The 17,811-nt window shown below is 43.2% G+C and overlaps 1 protein-coding gene across 1 annotated transcript; it reads left to right on the top strand.

Moving 5' to 3' along the window:
* Positions 1-9,321: 9,321 nt before the first annotated feature.
* On the top strand, positions 9,322-12,144 carry LOC147882588 (pentatricopeptide repeat-containing protein At5g27110-like). Its single transcript, XM_087400451.1, has one exon. It carries the CDS (start codon positions 9,322-9,324, stop codon positions 12,142-12,144), a length of 2,823 nt encoding a protein of 940 aa, XP_087256577.1.
* Positions 12,145-17,811: the final 5,667 nt, after the last annotated feature.

Genomic DNA, 17,811 nt, shown 5'->3' with positions numbered 1-17,811 from the left:
GAAATGGTTCAAGTCATTCTGAATGGACTAGGAGAGGGATACGAGAATCTAGTCCAGAGTATTGCCATCCAACGGCAAATTCCGACACTAGAAGAACTTTAGTCAGTCCTACTTGGTGAAGAACTCGGGACTCAGGCCATTCAAGCACATAAAGGTCATTCTAATGATCAGGCATTCACAGCTTCAAACAGAAGCAGAGGCAAAGGCAGAGGTAGATCATATCAGAAAAGTGGTCATCATCAGCAACAAAATCAAAGTCAGCATCAACATCAACATCAGCATCAGCATCATCCTCAGCAACATTAGAATCAGCAAAGAGGAAATCATTCCAATCGAGGAAGATTCCAAGGATGAGGGAATGCATCCACCAATGTGTCAAACATTTAGTGCAACTACTGTCACAAGTTTGGACACTATGAAAGAGATTGCCGCAAGAAGCAGTATGACCAAGGTGGTCAATCCAACAGTAATCGAGGGAATTCCCGAGGTAGAGGAAATCATCGTGGTGGACATTCTCGTCACAGTAATTTTGCAAATGAACATGGAAATATGTTTCTTGCAAACGAGGAATTGCATCAGACTGATACAGTGTACCTAGTGTACCTAGACAACACTGATTTCAATCCCAAAGAGGATTTCAGCTATCAAGTCGACCAAGTGGAATAGGATCCTTGGCATATCGACAGCGGTGCATCATCTCATATGACAAATCATCAGGAATGGTTCACAGGGATGAAACCATTAAAAGGTCAAAAAAATGTCATCTACACAGTAGAAAATACATCAAATCCAGTTCAAGGGATGGGTGTTATCCCTATGAACAATTTCACTGGTACAAAAGGATTACTGAAAGATGTGCTCTATGTTTTGAAGCTCAGCAAGAACCTTTTGTCAGTAGGTCAAATGATGGAACACAATTACAAAGTCATCTTTGATGGTGATGAATGCACTATCAGAGACAAATCCAAAAGATGTCAGCTAGTAACAAAAGGTGTCAAGGAAGGATGCTTATACAGAATGCTAGCTACAGTACCAGATAAGCATGCCATGTCAGCTCAACCACAATAGATGCCACTATCCAAAAAATGGCACAAGAGATATGGTCATGTCAACTTCAAGTACTTGTTAGATCTCAGGAATCAGAATATGGCAATTGGGATTCCGAAGCTACAGTTTCTTGGAAAAGTTTGCGAAGCATGCTGCTTCAGCAAACAAAAGCGAACCAATTTTGTCAGAAGTACCTCTCGTGCAAGAGGTATTCTTGATTTGATACATACAAATGTATGGGGTTATGCCCAAACCTGTAGCATCAATGGTTCACTTTACTACTTGATCATCATCGACGACTACAAGAGATATTGTTGGGTCTACTTTCTGAAAGAGAAATCTGAAGTGTTTTCCAGATTTCAAGAATTCAAAGCCATGGTAGAAAACCAGACAAGCAGAAAGATCAAGGTCATGAGATCAGATAGAGGAGGTGAATACATGTCTTCAGCATTCATGAACTTTTGCAAAAATCACGGCATTCGAAGACAATTCACATGTGCAGATACTCCTCAGCAGAATGCAAGAGCTGAAAGGAAGAATGGGACTTTAGCAAACAGTGCTAGAGCAATGCTTAGTGAAAAGCATCTTCCAAATCAATATTGGGCAAAAGCAATAGCTACAGCAAACTACTTGCTTAATCGGCTTCCTACTGAACCGATACAGGGTATGACTCCTTATGAAGCATTCACTAGACAAAAGCCACACATTGGGCATCTCCGCATATTTGGTTGCATAGCACATGCTCACATACATGATGATCACTGCAGGAAATTGGATGCAAAGTCATGCAAATGCATCATGGTTGGCTACAGTGAAGAAAGCAAAGCATATAAATTGTATGATCCCATCAACCGCAAGGTCATTATCTCCAGAGATGTAATCTTTGAGGAATCAGAATGGAAAACCTCACCTACACAGGAGATAGAAGCATCGACTTCACAGTCATCTATAGAACAGATTGATGAAGAAGAGCAAGAATTGCCAGCAACACCCCAAGCAGAGCCACAACAACTCAGATGGTCTACTAGGGAAAGCAGACCACCAGCCAGATTGACATATGCTCAGAAAGGCAAAGCAATTCAGGTGGAAACCACCAACTATGCTCTTATGACTGCCATCATGGCTACAAAAGAGCCAGTGTACTTTGAAGATGCAGTAGACAAGCCAGAATGGCAAACTGCTATGAATGAAGAAATGGATGCTTTGTATAAGAATAATACTTGGGAATTATACGACCTTCCACCAGGAAAGAAGGCCATAGCAAACAAATGGATATACAAAGGAAGTACAATCCAGATGGAAGTATTCAAAGATACAAATCCAGACTAGTTGCAAAAGGATTTGCACGACAATATGGTCAAGACTATGATGAGACTTACGCTCCAGTAGCAAAGATGGATTCCATACAGTTCTTGATATCACTAGCGACACTCAGTAAATGGAATGTGTATCAGCTCGATGTCAAGAATGCATTTCTCAATGGTTACCTAGATGAGGAAGTCTGCATGCAACAACCAACAGGTTATGTTGAACCAGGAAAGGAGAATTCCAAGCAGCATGGTCTTTGCCCAAAGATTTGAAGCAAAGGTTTTCCTACTTGGCCCTTTCATAATCCTCTTTCTTCAAGAGAGGGTAATTTTGTGTTTGAGGTTTCTTAGGTGGTGCCTAAGAAGCCTCCTTCTTAAAGTGCCCCTTCCTTTTCAAATTGGGAAACTTGTTGAACTTAGGAACAAAACCTGTTTGTTTCAAAGTTCCAACTTTGGATTTTCGAGGGATTTCCCAATTGTATCGTGGTATATTTGGGCATACTTAATTGCTTCTTCAAAGGCTTTAGGAGAATTCCTTCTCACCTCAACCTTATAAGTCTCACAAAACCCCTTATCTACTGGAATTCATCAATTCCTTTTAGCTCAAGGATTACCTCCCTATAATTTGCTATATATTGGATTGGAGTGTTTTTACCCATAGTGCAATTGTCCCAAGCCTCCCATGCTCTTTTAAGAAGGCTTGTTCAAACTTAGCCCAATACCTAGGAATTCTATCATTTTGTTTGAGGCTCATCCACCATTTATAGGCCTTGTTTCCAAGGGAAAGACTTGCTTCCATGGCAATTCTATCTTAGGCTTTGTCTTCATCGCAATTCTGTGTATTCTATGTCGAGCATAGGCATTCACATCACGTAGATCATGCAATCATCTCAAAGGCAAGTCTCTAGCTCATAAGCTCTCTCTGTATATTCTATGAGCAAGTCATCAAACGGTTCGGCTAGGTGTCTATTGAAATGGCAAAATGACGAATCTCTTCCCTTGTATTTGTTTGTGTGTCACTCATGGGGATTCAGTGGCAAGCTCTCTGGAAATTCAACCTCATCGGCTTTGATCTCTTCTTCATCACAAAACTGTTACAATTCACATGAGAACATATGAAGAGATGATGCTGACTTATTGGATCTGTCTTCATGTAGAGTCTTTTAGTGCTGGGACTTAAGAATCCTTTGCTATGTTGGAGAGAACCATAGCCTCAGGGAGATGGGAAAATGGGCGATGGGCCATTCTAGGGAGTTCAGATTTGAAACATTAGTGGCTAGCGTGCAGACAATGTAGATGGGTAGTCATCAAACTGCTTGCAGTTTTGAGCCGAATCCTCTTGCATAATTAGTTCCCAATAGACTTTCGAAATATCACCCGCTTCTACAAGCATAGGTAGAAATTTTTGACGAGGTAGAGGCAACCATATTTGCCAAATGCTTTGAATCAAATGCCGACTCTTCTTTGAATCTAGAGGAGAATTCATCCAGCAAATCGTAGTAGTGGCTTTGATACTTGTGTTAAAATCTCTAAACACTAGGGCTCTAAAACTGTTCACCACCTAGCCATGGCTTCTTTGGAGCTACTCTACATGAACCTACATGTTATTTCTTTCTCCCCTGGTTTCCAAGATGAACGCTCCCCTCGAGAAGCCTCCCTTGAACCCAACACCTGCCAAGTGGCTCTTAATGTGATGCCATGTGTCCCAAAGGGATCTTACCCTTTCATCCTCTCTTGGACTCCTCATTGCACCCCTCCTTAATGCCTAACCCTAGGTATGAATCTAGACTCAATCCTTCAAAGCCACACCAAAATGCAAGTGTTGTCGAGCCCTATGGTTTCCTAGTCTTTCGCAATTATGTTTGACGTAACATTAGCCTACTCATTTCCCTAGGTCAAGGATTCATCCTTCATCATCATCTCAAGACTTCTTGCCTTGTATTTCATTCAATCTTCTCTTTATTGTTGGTACCATAATTGATGTCTTGTTCTTGAATTTGTTGCCTCCATCATTCATCACAAGTCAATTTGTGTGCACTTTATTGGTTTCTCTTTTGCAAACCATTTCACATTCCCCAGTAAGGTTGCCAAATATGAAAGCCAAATCATGGTGGCATGTTTTGGTTCCTCAATTTTTCTCATGGCCACTCATTTTTCCAGGTGTGTGGGGCAATTTCCTTTTGCAAAAGACCATAGGGGAGTGCCCTTGTTGAGGTAATGTGGATTGTCATGAGCAAAAGTATTACATGCAGGCAAGGGGAAATGCACAACACAATGCAAAATGTTGAACTAAGAAAGAGAGAGAGAGAGAGAGAGAGAGAGAGAGAGAGAGAGATCCTTAATCTTATCTGCAACGTTTCTTGAGAATAGTTACAATCCTACAAGTAACTTGTTAGGTACAATACCTGATGCACTTCTCCACACTTTCACCAACAAAGCCCTTAAATGTTACAACCAGTACCCTGATGAACACTTTGCCACATAGGATGAGTTGAAAGCTATGTTCTTGAAAAGGTTCTAGCATGAGTTTAGCAAGGAAGATGTATTGCTAAAGCTCAATTGCCTTAAACAAAAGTGAACCAATGTACAACTTCACAGCATGAATGAGGAGGCAATGCAACAGATGAAACTACATTATGATCTAGGTTGATGAATGGTCTCATTCAAGGAATGAAGCTGCACAACATGGATATTACATACCCAACAAGGATGTATGATGAATTGCTCAATAGAGCAATTGTGATCGAGAATGGGAACATGGAACCCCAAAAGAAGAAGAAACTTCATGTTCAAGAAGCAAATACCAACAAAGATGAAGAAGAAGAGGTGGTGATAAAAAAAGACACCAAAGTTGAGGAGGAGGAGTTCAAGAAGCTTCTAAAGAGATGGACATTAGAGGTAATCAAGGTGCCACAAGTGCAAAACCAATGATTGGTTGAGTAGGCTTTATGCCATTTGCATTGCCCAAGCCACACCCTAAAGACTATTGGTTCCACAAGCACAAACAAATGACAACCGTCCACCAAGTGAAATAAGAGATGCAAAGACCCTACCAAGTGGAAAGACTAAAGAGCAATAGCATGGCATGCTACTTCAATGGCAAGGAAGGCCACCAAAAGAATGAATGTTAGGTGTGGAAAAAGCAACTCGAAATGCTTAAAACGGCATGTGATTAAGAAGAGTGCATACCATGAGTAGGTGTGGTGTTGACAGAGGTTGATATGTTAGTGGTCACAAGATCACAAGAAATGATCCAGATGGAGCTGTAGTAGTTGAGAGAGCAAGGGTTTTACGAAAAGAAGAAAAGAAAAAGGGCATAAGACATGACATGAAGCAAAAAGAAAGAACCCCTCATCAAAGTAGGAGAGTCATTAGGTCATCAACTATACAAGGATAAAAAAATGGGATTGAATGAACAAAAAAAGAAGGAAAAAAAGCCCAAGAATGAGGACCAAGCCAAAATACTAGTGGAGTAGATGTAGATCAACTGAGTCTAAGAGGATTTTTGAGATTTAAGTGTGCCAATCTTGCCCAGTCAACACTGACAATTGCTTCCTATTGGGAGAATTTCTTTGAGAGTACAATCATGGACCAATGATCAACAACCACACCCCACATCTACGATCGTGGCGATTGAGATGGTAATCTAGGACAAAGAGGTGCCCATGATCAACATCAGAGTTTGAAATCACATAGTGAAGGTAGTGCTCATCAATGGACGCTCGAGAGTGAAGATCATCTCTAACAAAGTGCAAAAGGGATTGAAGTTGAAGGACCTGAAGCCCTCAATGTTCAAAATTCAAAGATTGGTGATGCCCATGGGCATGCTAAAGGATGTCTACATCAAGAGTAGTGGATCCTACTTCACAACCACATTTATCATGGTCAAGATGGAGAGTAAAGAAGGGTACCCGATGTTGTTGGGACAACCATGGTTGAAGGGTGAAGGTGCTCATGATTGGGAAGGGATACATTCATGATTGCCTAAGATAGGAAGGACGTGCGAATACCAATGGGCAAAAGCACAATCCGAAAAAAATACAAGCGTGAATGTTTAGAGGTAGAAGAAGGCTATGCCTTGGACATCAAGGATAAGCTACTTGCCTTGAATGTTTTGCTGGTTGCAATGATTGATTCACTTTGGGTACCTTTATAAATGTCTTTATCAAAGACAAAGAAGAACAAAGAGAAGTCCAAGAACAACCATCAAACCAAATTAGCCAGGTTAGTCGCAACGAATGAATTACCAAAGGCTAGGCAAGCAAAGAGATCAATGTGGGATTGCGTGAAGAACCAAAGTTGATCTAGATCAATGAAGAACTCCCTGAAAATTTCCTCAAGGAAGCTAAAGTGCTCCTCCAAGAGTACAAAAATGTGTTCACTCAAAATACATGGATTTGAAGGGGTGCTGCCAAGCTTAAGCTAGCATCGAATCCCAAATGTGAAATCCATTCGACAACAATGGTACCGAATGAACCCCAACTATGTTAAATTGATGAAGGCGGAGATCGACCAATTGCTCAAGGCAAGGTTCATCTACCAAGTTGAACAAAGAGATTCATTTTTTCCAATTGTTATCACATAGAAGAAGAATGGCAAGTTGCAAGGAGTGAAGAATGCACTGGTGATGTTTCAAATGCTTCATGGTGGAAACTGTTTAGAGTACATTGATGATTTCTTGCTATATTCCTGGACAATTCCTTAATTTACAGCGCAAAGCGAGCACACTTGGAATGGATTCAAAAGGAGCTCCGAACATGAACAGAGATGTGAAATCCATACAAGTGCATATTTGGTGTGTTCTCAAGGACATTGCTAGGACACATGATCTCGAATCCTAGATAGAATACAAAATATAAAAGAGCAATGTCAAGCAAGTGCGTTTGTTCGTTACCAATGATTCATTAGGAGTCGGTAAGCCACTTCATCAGCTAACAAGGAGCTGATAGGAATTTCAAAGGGAGCAAAGAATGAAGCAAAGGATTCCAAGTCCTACAAGTGATGGTGATGAGGCACTGAAAGCCCAATTAGAATTTGATATTCCATGTGCATGTTGATGCATCCAAAGGCAACGTCTTCTACAAACTGATCAGTAAATACAAATTATAGGATGCATACAGAGGCTATAAATTGGGACGGAGATTGGAACAATGGACAGTAGACACACCTTTTGTAAATAAAAGGTCTAATTTGGACCGCCCAAGTAACTTGAAGGCAATTTCATGATTTAGATGCACATCAGAAGAAAGCCAGATCACCAGAACGATTGGGACAACAATGTCTCTGCCTCTCTAAGTGACGAGTTTTCACTCTCATCAGCACCGTTCGGCGTTATGTAATTCCAGTCTCATCAGTACCGTTCGTTTTACAGTACATTGGAATGTTAAATCGTGTGTTAACAGTGGGAGTACGGTATTACGAATTGCGTTCTCTTCTGCTTATTTGTGATCTCTATCTCATTTTGATTAGCTGTGTGGATGCGGGGTGGAATGCTTCAATTCTATGGATTTGAAACAGGTCATAGCTGTAAATCTGCGAAATTGTTGGACTCTAGTGCCTACAGGAAGCTGAGTGTCCATCACAGAAATGCACATGTTACATCAGCAGACAGAGACTGGAGTCTTACGAAAGAGCTTGAACGTCCTCATGCTTGAATTGAAGGTCTGAGACGCCTGAGACTCAGAACCTCGAGAGTCATTAGGCCCCTAAAGAAGGCAGTCAAGCGAAAGACCCATAATATAGGGAAATGGTGTAGGATGGCTGCTTCGCCAGAAAGGATCTTGCACATGTGGCAAGGGAAGGAAGGGACCCAAAAACCGTAGAAGCCCCCCCAAAGTAAAGTAATGATACAAGCATACATTGGGCTGAGATATGGAGCATGGATAGCTCGATTTGACACTCTGCCTCGCCTTGAAATATGGCTGAAAATTCTATGAATGAGAATCCGGACTCCAGAAAAGTCACATTGTATTGTGTCCAATATATATATACATAGATGCCTTGTGGTATTGCTACTGTAAGTTCTTCGTTTTGTCTATGTTTCGTGCAATGAAGAGTTGCTACGGGCAAAGGCAATCAATTGAGAGGGCCATCTTTGCAAGCAGCTGGGCAGGGAGTTTTCCCAAGCTGCCTCTCCAAGATTAGGGGGTGCAAAGCTTTGCGGGCGTGAGCAAAGATGCTGTGCCATGAAAGGGGAGGCTATCCCTTACATTGATTTTTGAGCTTTTATGGCACCACGTCGGGGGAAGCTTCTCAAGCCCGTTCCTAGCAATCTTCTAATAGCTATATCTGTTTGGGCCATCCTAGCAATCTTCTAATAGCTATATCAGTGGTTCGATGGTTGGGCCATCACAGCACTACAAACTTCAAATGTTTCTGCCTTTGAAGAATAATGAGGTGAATTGGTTTGGCTGGTGGATCCTGGACCGCCCCTGTGATGATTTTTGGATGTATGAGGGCAAGATGAGGAGTCGCATGTGGGGGAGGAGCCATTTGTGCATCTTGGCAAGAAAGCTGGGTTGGCGTGTCCGAAACCCAATTTTCGGAAGGGAATTGCTGGAGGCAAGATCCTGTGAGTATACACGCGGGTGTTTGAATGCTAGCTGAAGTCGATGACAAGGAGTTCAAAGACTTCAAACGAGGGGTGTACTATACAATGGAGCAGCTTTATGTGCTTCCCACTATGGCTTGCATTCATCCCTCAAAGCTTCCTCCAATGATGGTTCTCCTAACCTGTCGTAGACGGGTGCTGCTACTTGTCTCAATCAGACTTCTCTCCTTAGACATGCACCTTTCATAGTCATGTGATCATCTGCTAATGCTAAGCTCGCTTGGAGCTGATCCCCCACCTGTCTCTGTGAGGGCTTGAGACCCAAGATCTTGCCCATGAGGGCTCTATCCTAGAGTGACTGAAGTACAAATTCCACCTGTCTTGTCCTGTAGAGAAAGAGGAACCTTGTAGAGAGCCATGCTGGAAGTCGAACATTTGGACAAGCTGTGCAAAGCGGGACGGCTGGATGAGGCTCTTCAGGCTGCGGAGTCTATCCATCAACAACCTTTTAAGAGAATATCAAGGGACACCATATACTGTGTACTCCAGGGGTTCACTAAAAAGAAGGAACTGAGAAATGTCCTGCGATTATATTCCTTAATGGTCAGCAATGGACTTGATTCAATAGCTGTTTTGGGAGACCATCTTATCCGGCTCTTTGCTTCATGTGGTTGCTTGGTGGAAGCAAATAAAGTTTTTCGCAAGGTCTTTAATCCAAGCATTTTTACATGGAACTCAATAATTTCAGTGCATGCAAAACTTGGGGCAGGGAAGGTGGCTCTTGAATTGTATCATGAGATGCAACGGAATGGTATAAACCCAGACAAATATACATTTTCTTGCATTCTAAAAGCTTGCAGTAGCATAGGAGCCACCTTCGAAGGCATCCAAATACACAATTTGATAATTAGCAGTGGGCTGGAAGTAGATCTGGTTGTTGGAAATGCCCTCATTGACATGTATGCCAAATGTGGGAACCTAGAGGCTGCACGCAAAGTGTTTGATGAATTGCCGCATCGAACTGTGGTGTCTTGGGGCTCAATAATTTCTGGATATGCTCAGCATGCACACGGCTATGAGGCGTTTGAAATTTACAAAGAAATGCAGCTGGATTGCATAAATGCTGAGAGATATATATTCTCCAGCCTCTTGAAGGCCTGTGTTAGCTTAGGGGCAGTAGAGCAGGGGAAACTGATACATGATCAGATTATAAAAAACAAACTGGAAGCCGATCTGGTAATGGGAAACAGTCTCATTGACATGTACACAAATTGTGGGATGCTAGAGGAGGGGTGCAGGGTGTTTGATGGAATGCACACTCATGATGTGGTGTCATGGAGTGTAATGATATCAGGATATGCCCAGCATGGCCAAGGTCTTTCTGCTTTAAAATTTTATGAGAGAATGAAAGAGACTGACACAAATCCTGACAACGTTGTATATTTATGCATCTTGAAAGCGTGTGGCAGCATAGGCGACATAGGGCATGGCAGGTTGATACATGATGAGATCATAAGAAGGGGATTCGAATCAGATGTAGCTGTTGGAAGCTCTCTTGTTGACATGTATGCAAAATTTGCAATCGTAGAAGAGACTCTTATTGTGTTTAATACACTACCAAATCGCAATATAGTGACATGGGGCACAATGATCACAGGATGTGCTGAGAATGGCCATGGTGTAATGGCACTGGAACTTTTCGAGAGACTGCAGCAAGATGGCATCAAGCCAGAGAAATCTACATATTTGTGTATCTTGAAAGCATGCAACATCATACAAGCTATACATCAGGGTAGATTGATACATCATCAGATCATTGAATGTGGACTTAGTACAGATGTGGTTGTTGGGAGCGCTCTTATTGTTATGTATGCCAAATGTGGGACCTTAGAAGAAACACAGAAAGTCTTTGATGCGTTGCTAATCCAAGATGTGGTGTCATGGAGTGCAATGATTGATGCTTGTGCTGAGCATGGGCATGGTGTTCTTGCTCTTGAATTTTTTGAGAAAATGAAACTAGAAGGCACAAATCCAAGCAAAGTCACATATTTGTCCTTAGTAAAGGCATGCCGAAATATAGGAGACATAGGCACAGGCAAGCTGATACATGACGAGATTAGGAGACATCGGTTGGAGTTGGATGTGATAGTTGGTAACTCTCTTATTGACATGTATGCGAAATGTGGGAGCCTTGAGCAGTCACGTCAAGTGTTTGATGAGTTACCAAATCGGGATATAGTGTCATGGGGTGCAATGATTGCAGGATATGCTGAGCATGGGCATGGCGTTGCTGCCCTTGAGCTTTTTAAGATAATGCAAAAAGATGGCATAAAACCAGATAAATTTGTTTTCTCAGGAAGCTTGAAAGCGTGTGGCAGCATAGGGGCAATAGGACAGGGAAGGATATTACACGAGCAGATTAGCAGAAATGGATTCGAATCAGATGTGATTGTTGGAAATGCCCTCGTTGACATGTATGCCAAGTGTGGGAGCCTTGGGGAAGCACGCAGAGTATTTGATAAGTTGCTGAAACATGATGTGGTGTCATGGGGTGCAATGATTGCAGGATATGCCCATCATGGCAACTGCAGTCTTGCTGGACAATGCCTTGAGGATATGCAATCAGCAGGCATGCTGGCAAACAAGGAAATTTTCACCAGTATCCTTGCTGGTTGCAGTCATGCTGGCCTGCTGCAAGAAGGCTGTCAGCATTTTAGTTTTCTTAGAAAACATGATCATAGTCCATTGAACACTGAGCACTACAGCTGCATGGTTGACCTTCTCGGTCGTGCAGGGTGGTTGGATGAGGCTGAAGATTTAGCCCTGACTATGCCAATATGTCCACACGACATTGTGTGGACTTCTTTGCTTGCCAATTGCCAAACACATGGCAACATGGAGCTAGGAGGACGATGCTTTCATCGAGTTATCAATTTGAATCCCAAAGATGCTTCTGGGTACATTCTTATGTCAATTATTTATGTTAATTTGGACATAGGGGAAGCTGCGTACAGAATAGATCAGCTTAGAAAATTTAGGGGTGCACAGAAGAAGCCAGGGATGGCATGGATTACAGTCAATAACAATATGTATGAGTTCATTGTGGGAAACAAAATCCAATGGAATAGCGACGAGATTCCTGACAAAATACAAAGAGTGGGTCTCCTAATCAAGCAGGCAGGATATGTGCCACAATTGGGCTTAGTATTAGGATCGCTGACTGACAAAATAATTGTGTAGACATGGTGAAGCAACAATAATTTTCAATGGTCTGCATGCCAGGAGGGGACAATTATGGAGGATCTTCAATTGTACAGACTGCACTCCAGTTGGTATCAAATATATCCCCATGTTCGTCTGTACCGAAAGGGCAATTATGGAAGATTTGATGTGCACAGACAGCACTTACATGAGCAGGGGCATATCAAGGTTGCCATTTCAAGAATATGGTTTGGTTTACTCGCGCATGCAAATGTTATTTGTAACCAGTATGGTCAGCACCGACCCGAGGCGAGTGACTAGAATTGCAAATCACTCAAGGTGTATTTCACTAAAAGCAAGAAAAGTGAATGTCCAGACAGTGGCAGAACTAAATCATCTTGCCAATAAAATGTAGACAAAATCAAATGGAAAAGAAGCTAGCTAGCCGATAGCAAGGCAGGTATGTTCATGGTCCCCAAAGTGAAACCAAGCACCTCAGCCATATTGCCAAGCTCTCCCTTTATGAGGGGTATATTGCCAAGCTATTTCTTAACGAGGGCTAAAATTCAAGCTGTTGTGAGAAGCCCACTGAGGCCTCTGTTGCCTCTTTATGACTCTGGACGCTTCCATCAGTTTACAGAACCACTCATGCTATACAATTCCTTGGATCTTATTTGTTGGAGTTCTCACTTGCAAACACCCACATGAGGAGGACATGTGGGAGTTGTGGGACTGCCACACCCACCCTGGAAGATGGCAGAGGAGCAAGCGGCTGCAGCAGCTCGTTTGGGGCTGCTTAGGGCCAATGTGTATGCCTTCAGCACTGAGCAGGTCGTCAGATGATAGGTCGATGTGGCAGTCTGCAGAAGCAGACTGGGGCAGTCAGCCTAGGAGGCCAGGGCGGCAGCAGTCTGCATGGGCAAGTCAGCAGCACAACTGTAGGCAGACTAGTATGGGCCTGCCATGTGGTAGACCAGTTGGCAGTAGGGCAGACTGGGTTGGGTATCTGAATAAACTGGTCAACCAGTCTGTGGATCTGGTCGGCCATATCTGGAAGGGATTTAGTCCTATAAAATTGCCCATTGCTGGTGTCTTTGCATCGATCAAGTGCCTCAGTATTGGCTGCAGTCAGAGCAGCGGGGAGGCCAGGGATCAGCACTGGTGAAGGAGAGCAGCAAGGCAATGTGTTTGAGCAGCATCTTGGCAGCCCACAGAAGTGCCCTTGGAGCATGCAGGTTGACAAGGGTGGAGCTGTGTTTGAGTAGCGTCTTGGCAGTGCACTGAAGCTCCTTTGGAGCATGCTGGTTGACAAGGTTGGAGGTGCTCTGTGGAAGTATAGGATAGGATATGAGATTGCCTACAGTGCATCACACAGGCTGCTAGATGATGGTAGATAGTGCACCATATTTTGTATCAGGGCTCGTCCACTTTGAAGCAATCTAATCTATATGTTTTGTCATCAGCATGTTCTAGTCTGTATCTGTGAGTTACTTCAGTAATACTTATAACACAAGAGGATGGAGCAGGATTTGATTTACACAGTATGTTTCCTGGGAATATTCTTTTGTTGTGAGAGTGTTGGCTACAGCAAGCAACCTTCATCTGTTATTCTAACATGGTATCAGAGCTTGAGGGAGACTCACAGGTGCATACTGCCCAGTAGAGAAGACCTTTGGGTGAAATAAATGTGAACTCAGTTCAGAAGGTGCGGGATTTGAGATCGGCTCTGACATTTGAAGGACAAGTACTTTTGCGACAACGAAGGTGACCTAGATTCAGGTACGTATGTCTTTGTCAAGTAGGAGATTGCAGAGTTTGTGCGGTTGCATCTTTGGTTGTTAGGCCTACTCGAGGATCTTCATTTGAGTGGCTTCAAAGGTGCCGTTCCCCAACTTGGGAGAGGGAGGAAAATTGGACGAAGATAATTACTTGATTTGGGAGGTGAAGCTGCGGAGTGGAAGGCATGGAAGGTGATGACAGGAGGGGAGCTAAAACCCAGGACCCATCAGATGGGACGGGAAAGGTAGTAGGACTTGCAGATTCAGATGATGTGGAAGAGTGGGAGGAGAAGGATGTTGAGGTGTTGTCTATAATCATTAAAACTATAGCAGATGTGATCGCATACATTCAGCTGGCGGATACTACAAAGGATGCATGGGATATCTGGAAGGATGTCTACGAGACAAAAGAGTGCATGAGGATCCTCAACCTTCAGAATCAATTGTTCACCATGAGGATGGAGGAGAGAAATGCAGTGCATGACTATCTCATGAAATTGAAGGTGGTAAGGGATCAAGTGGCAGTACTTAGTCATAAGGTGGACCGGCTTCAGTATGCTCTGTTGAATATGCTGCCATAGAGCTTCAGAAACTTTGTGATCAGCATTACAACTTTGGAAAGATCAAAGCCGCTTACATTCTGAAGAGCTGGGGACTATGTATAGGAGGAGGCGAGGGCAAAGATCTATGATGGACATAGTGGGTAAGGACAAAGCCTTGGTTATGCAATGCAAGCATAAGGGGCGTAGAAAAAGGGAAAGCCTGGCAAAAGAAAGCCCAACAAAATGAAAGATGATAAATTTGATGACAAATATTCTCGTGGTGGTGGAGTTAAGAAGAAGAAAAAAATGTTTTTACTGTGACAAGCATGGATATTTGTTTCCCCAGAAAAAAGAACTTTCTATTAATGCTTGAAAAAAATTTTCCCAGAGAAAAGAACTATCTTTCAATGCTTGAAAAACCAACCATATAAAACAGCAATCCCTGTGGCATTGAGTGTGGGAGCATCAAAGGGAGAAAAAACTAGCTGTCAACTAGGCTGTCAACCAGCTCATTGCCTAGGGAATGGGTGAAACACCAGCTAACAATGCTAGGGTGGGGCTTATACATCCAGTGAATACCTCACTTAGTGCATACATAAAAGAAACATGTATGCCAATCCTTGCAGAACCACGCCCGCCCCTCAATGGTTGCCCGAGATCCTGAGGTCCCATGCACCCCCTTATGGGTGTGCAGAGTGTAGATGATGTCCTTTGAAATGGCAACAAGGATGGCCGTGTGGCCTCCCATTACCAAGATGCAACGTGCGACTCAGGGTGTTAAAGAAGTAATGCTGGACACTATTTGCCTCAGGGGAAGAAACAAGACACTCTTGTACCTTGATCAAGAAGATCCTTTGTTCTTGTATCTTGTAAGTTGGGGTGACTGTGTCGATGGAGAAGGCGTGGCCCCCATGCATCCTTTGTCTCCTAGCCACTATCTATGGGGCCCTTGCCAAATCCTCTGTGCTGTGGGACAGCCCCATAGACAATGCGGGACCGTCTCAAGGTCGCGATCTGCACATCGGTGGCACCTTCAACCAAATTGGCTCCAGCTAGGGGCCGATGTGGAGATCCACATGGGCAACCATCTAGAAGATGTAAGTAATCTTCCGTGGCCAACGGCTAGTCCACAAGCGTAACCAGAAATTGGAGATGATTTCCTGGTTGGAGGTGACGACCAATGTGTGTTGTGTACGACAAGAAGAGCACCTCCGCACATCTCTCCAAGTGCCCTACTCTAGACAACCAAAATCACTTGGGGAGATGGGGATATGTGAAGTCCATCTGTCCAATACTTGGGGATAGTGGAGTTTATCTCTAGCATTTGGATGCCTACCTCCTCATGTGGGAGAGGGCTCTCCTATGTCTCAGTGGCGGTCGAGAAAAAGTCCGCACATATCTAGGCCAGATGAAGTGTGATTGCCAAATGCAAACCACGCCCAAATGACAAATACTTGACAACTTGGTTCATTGCAGCCTAAAAAATAAGATTCATAAAGAAATGAAGAAGATAAGTAGTTATGAGATGTTCTGTGCTACTCATGCAACAGCACTAGACATTGAAGATGGCATGACGTTAAGGAAAGACACTCGAGATGCTATCACTTGGAGCACAGTTGCAACCAATAGATCTCCATTAACAGCAGTAGCAAGAGCCAGAGGCTACATCAGTACCAGCCCCACCCGTCAACACCATGCCAATAAATGAGCCACAAGGGGATCTAGTGCAAGATCAACAACATGACTACTGTACCCAAGTGTCAATCCTACCAAAGGAGCAACCCCCCACCAATACTACAGGGTCGTCTAGATGGATATATGGGCATCAATTATAGAAAAAATTTTGCCAAACCCTATCACAGTCTGCCATTCTCCATCATCAAGCCAACCAGATGCTTCAAATGTCAGAAGTATTCACTCGCTTGGCCAAGGAGGAGCATGCTCGAGAATTGGGAAGACAAACCATAGCAAACATCCAAGAGTTGGAGAGGGTCTCTTTCCATCATGTTCAAGATAGGTCATCCATCTATCCAAATGATTTCCATTCCAAAATGAGAATATTATCAATTGATTACTATCAGATACTAGACCTATAGCTTGGATGATGCTCGGGTGTATGAGTCCCCTAAGCATGTTACAAATCCTCGGGTGTCTTGGAGTGCTTCAACACCTTGCAGTCGTAAATCTTATGGGGATCGCGAATGAGGTGATGCAAATGTTGCACATGCTAACATTTCCAGATGTGCCGGTGGCCACAGCTGCTACTGGTGTGAATCGAACATCTCGTCGTTGGAGAAGCAGTTTCAGCAGGTTCATCATTGTGTTTTGGTGGCATTACTACTAGTGAAGGTGAGGGGGATAAGGATGCAGGTGTGGGCAAGTGCGAGGGAGAGGGAAACCTATCCATATGTGCGATAGGACAAAAGGTGTGAAACCTATCCATAGGATGTGCAAAAGGTGTGAAATCAGGACGAGACCTCTTCGGGGATGTGCAACAAATTATGGAATGTAAGTTGGCTATGGATATGGTGATACATGTGTAAAAAAGGAACTATAGATTGTGGGTTGGCTGTAGGGGATGCAATGGTTGTGGATGTCGATGTGGGGGATGTAATAGTACTTGAGGACGTGGGTGATGGGGACTTGGGTGCATTGGTGGAATGAAGGATGAGGCATCTCTCTTACCCTTGAAGGCTCACCATGCATCCCAAGGGATTCACTCTTCATTAAAGGGGGACATCACTTGTGTGCATGAACTTCAAGAAAACCCCCTATTTAAGATTCGCGTAGGATGATAAAATCTACGTTCTTTCTCAAGCATTTAGATTACACAATAAGAAAATCTAGATTACTTTCCCTATGACTATTTAAAACCATACACAAAACCAAACTTGTTCGGACTAGTTACCCAAGGTAGCCTATACTATGTCCCCCCTCTTAAATATTGCATGGACCCCCTAACTTAAATTCAATATTGGGAAAAAATAAAAAAGGGCCCCCACCCCTAATGTATAAGCTTATGCCTCATTTCAAAAAAAACCCCTATTGTACACTCACGTGATATCATAAGTTTCCCCCTATGAATCCCTCGGGCCACGCATTCTTTATGCACACGACTCAAGCTTCTACAGCAGGAACGCCCCACTTTGTGTCTTAGGCAAGAATGTCTCGATCTAGTTGACCAAGACATCGCTGGTTTTCCAAGGCAAAGTGGTGCATGAATTGATCTCTAGATTAAGCTGAAAAATATCTAGAAATCATTCACGCAAGGCCCTCACTCCACCCTCAGCCATCATTCTTGCGAGATTTTGCACGCCGTTTTCAGCATCGTTGTTGAAAGCGGACTCAATGATGTACTGATTAACATTCATCAAGAAGTGCATATT

Source organism: Dipteris shenzhenensis, chromosome 29 (assembly GCF_047967505.1).
Source record: "Dipteris shenzhenensis isolate YYH24624 ecotype China chromosome 29, Dip_SZ_1.0, whole genome shotgun sequence".
Lineage (NCBI taxonomy): Eukaryota > Viridiplantae > Streptophyta > Polypodiopsida > Gleicheniales > Dipteridaceae > Dipteris > Dipteris shenzhenensis.
The sequence above is the reverse complement of the archived record's forward strand: the minus strand, read 5'-3'. Positions and strand labels throughout refer to the sequence as shown.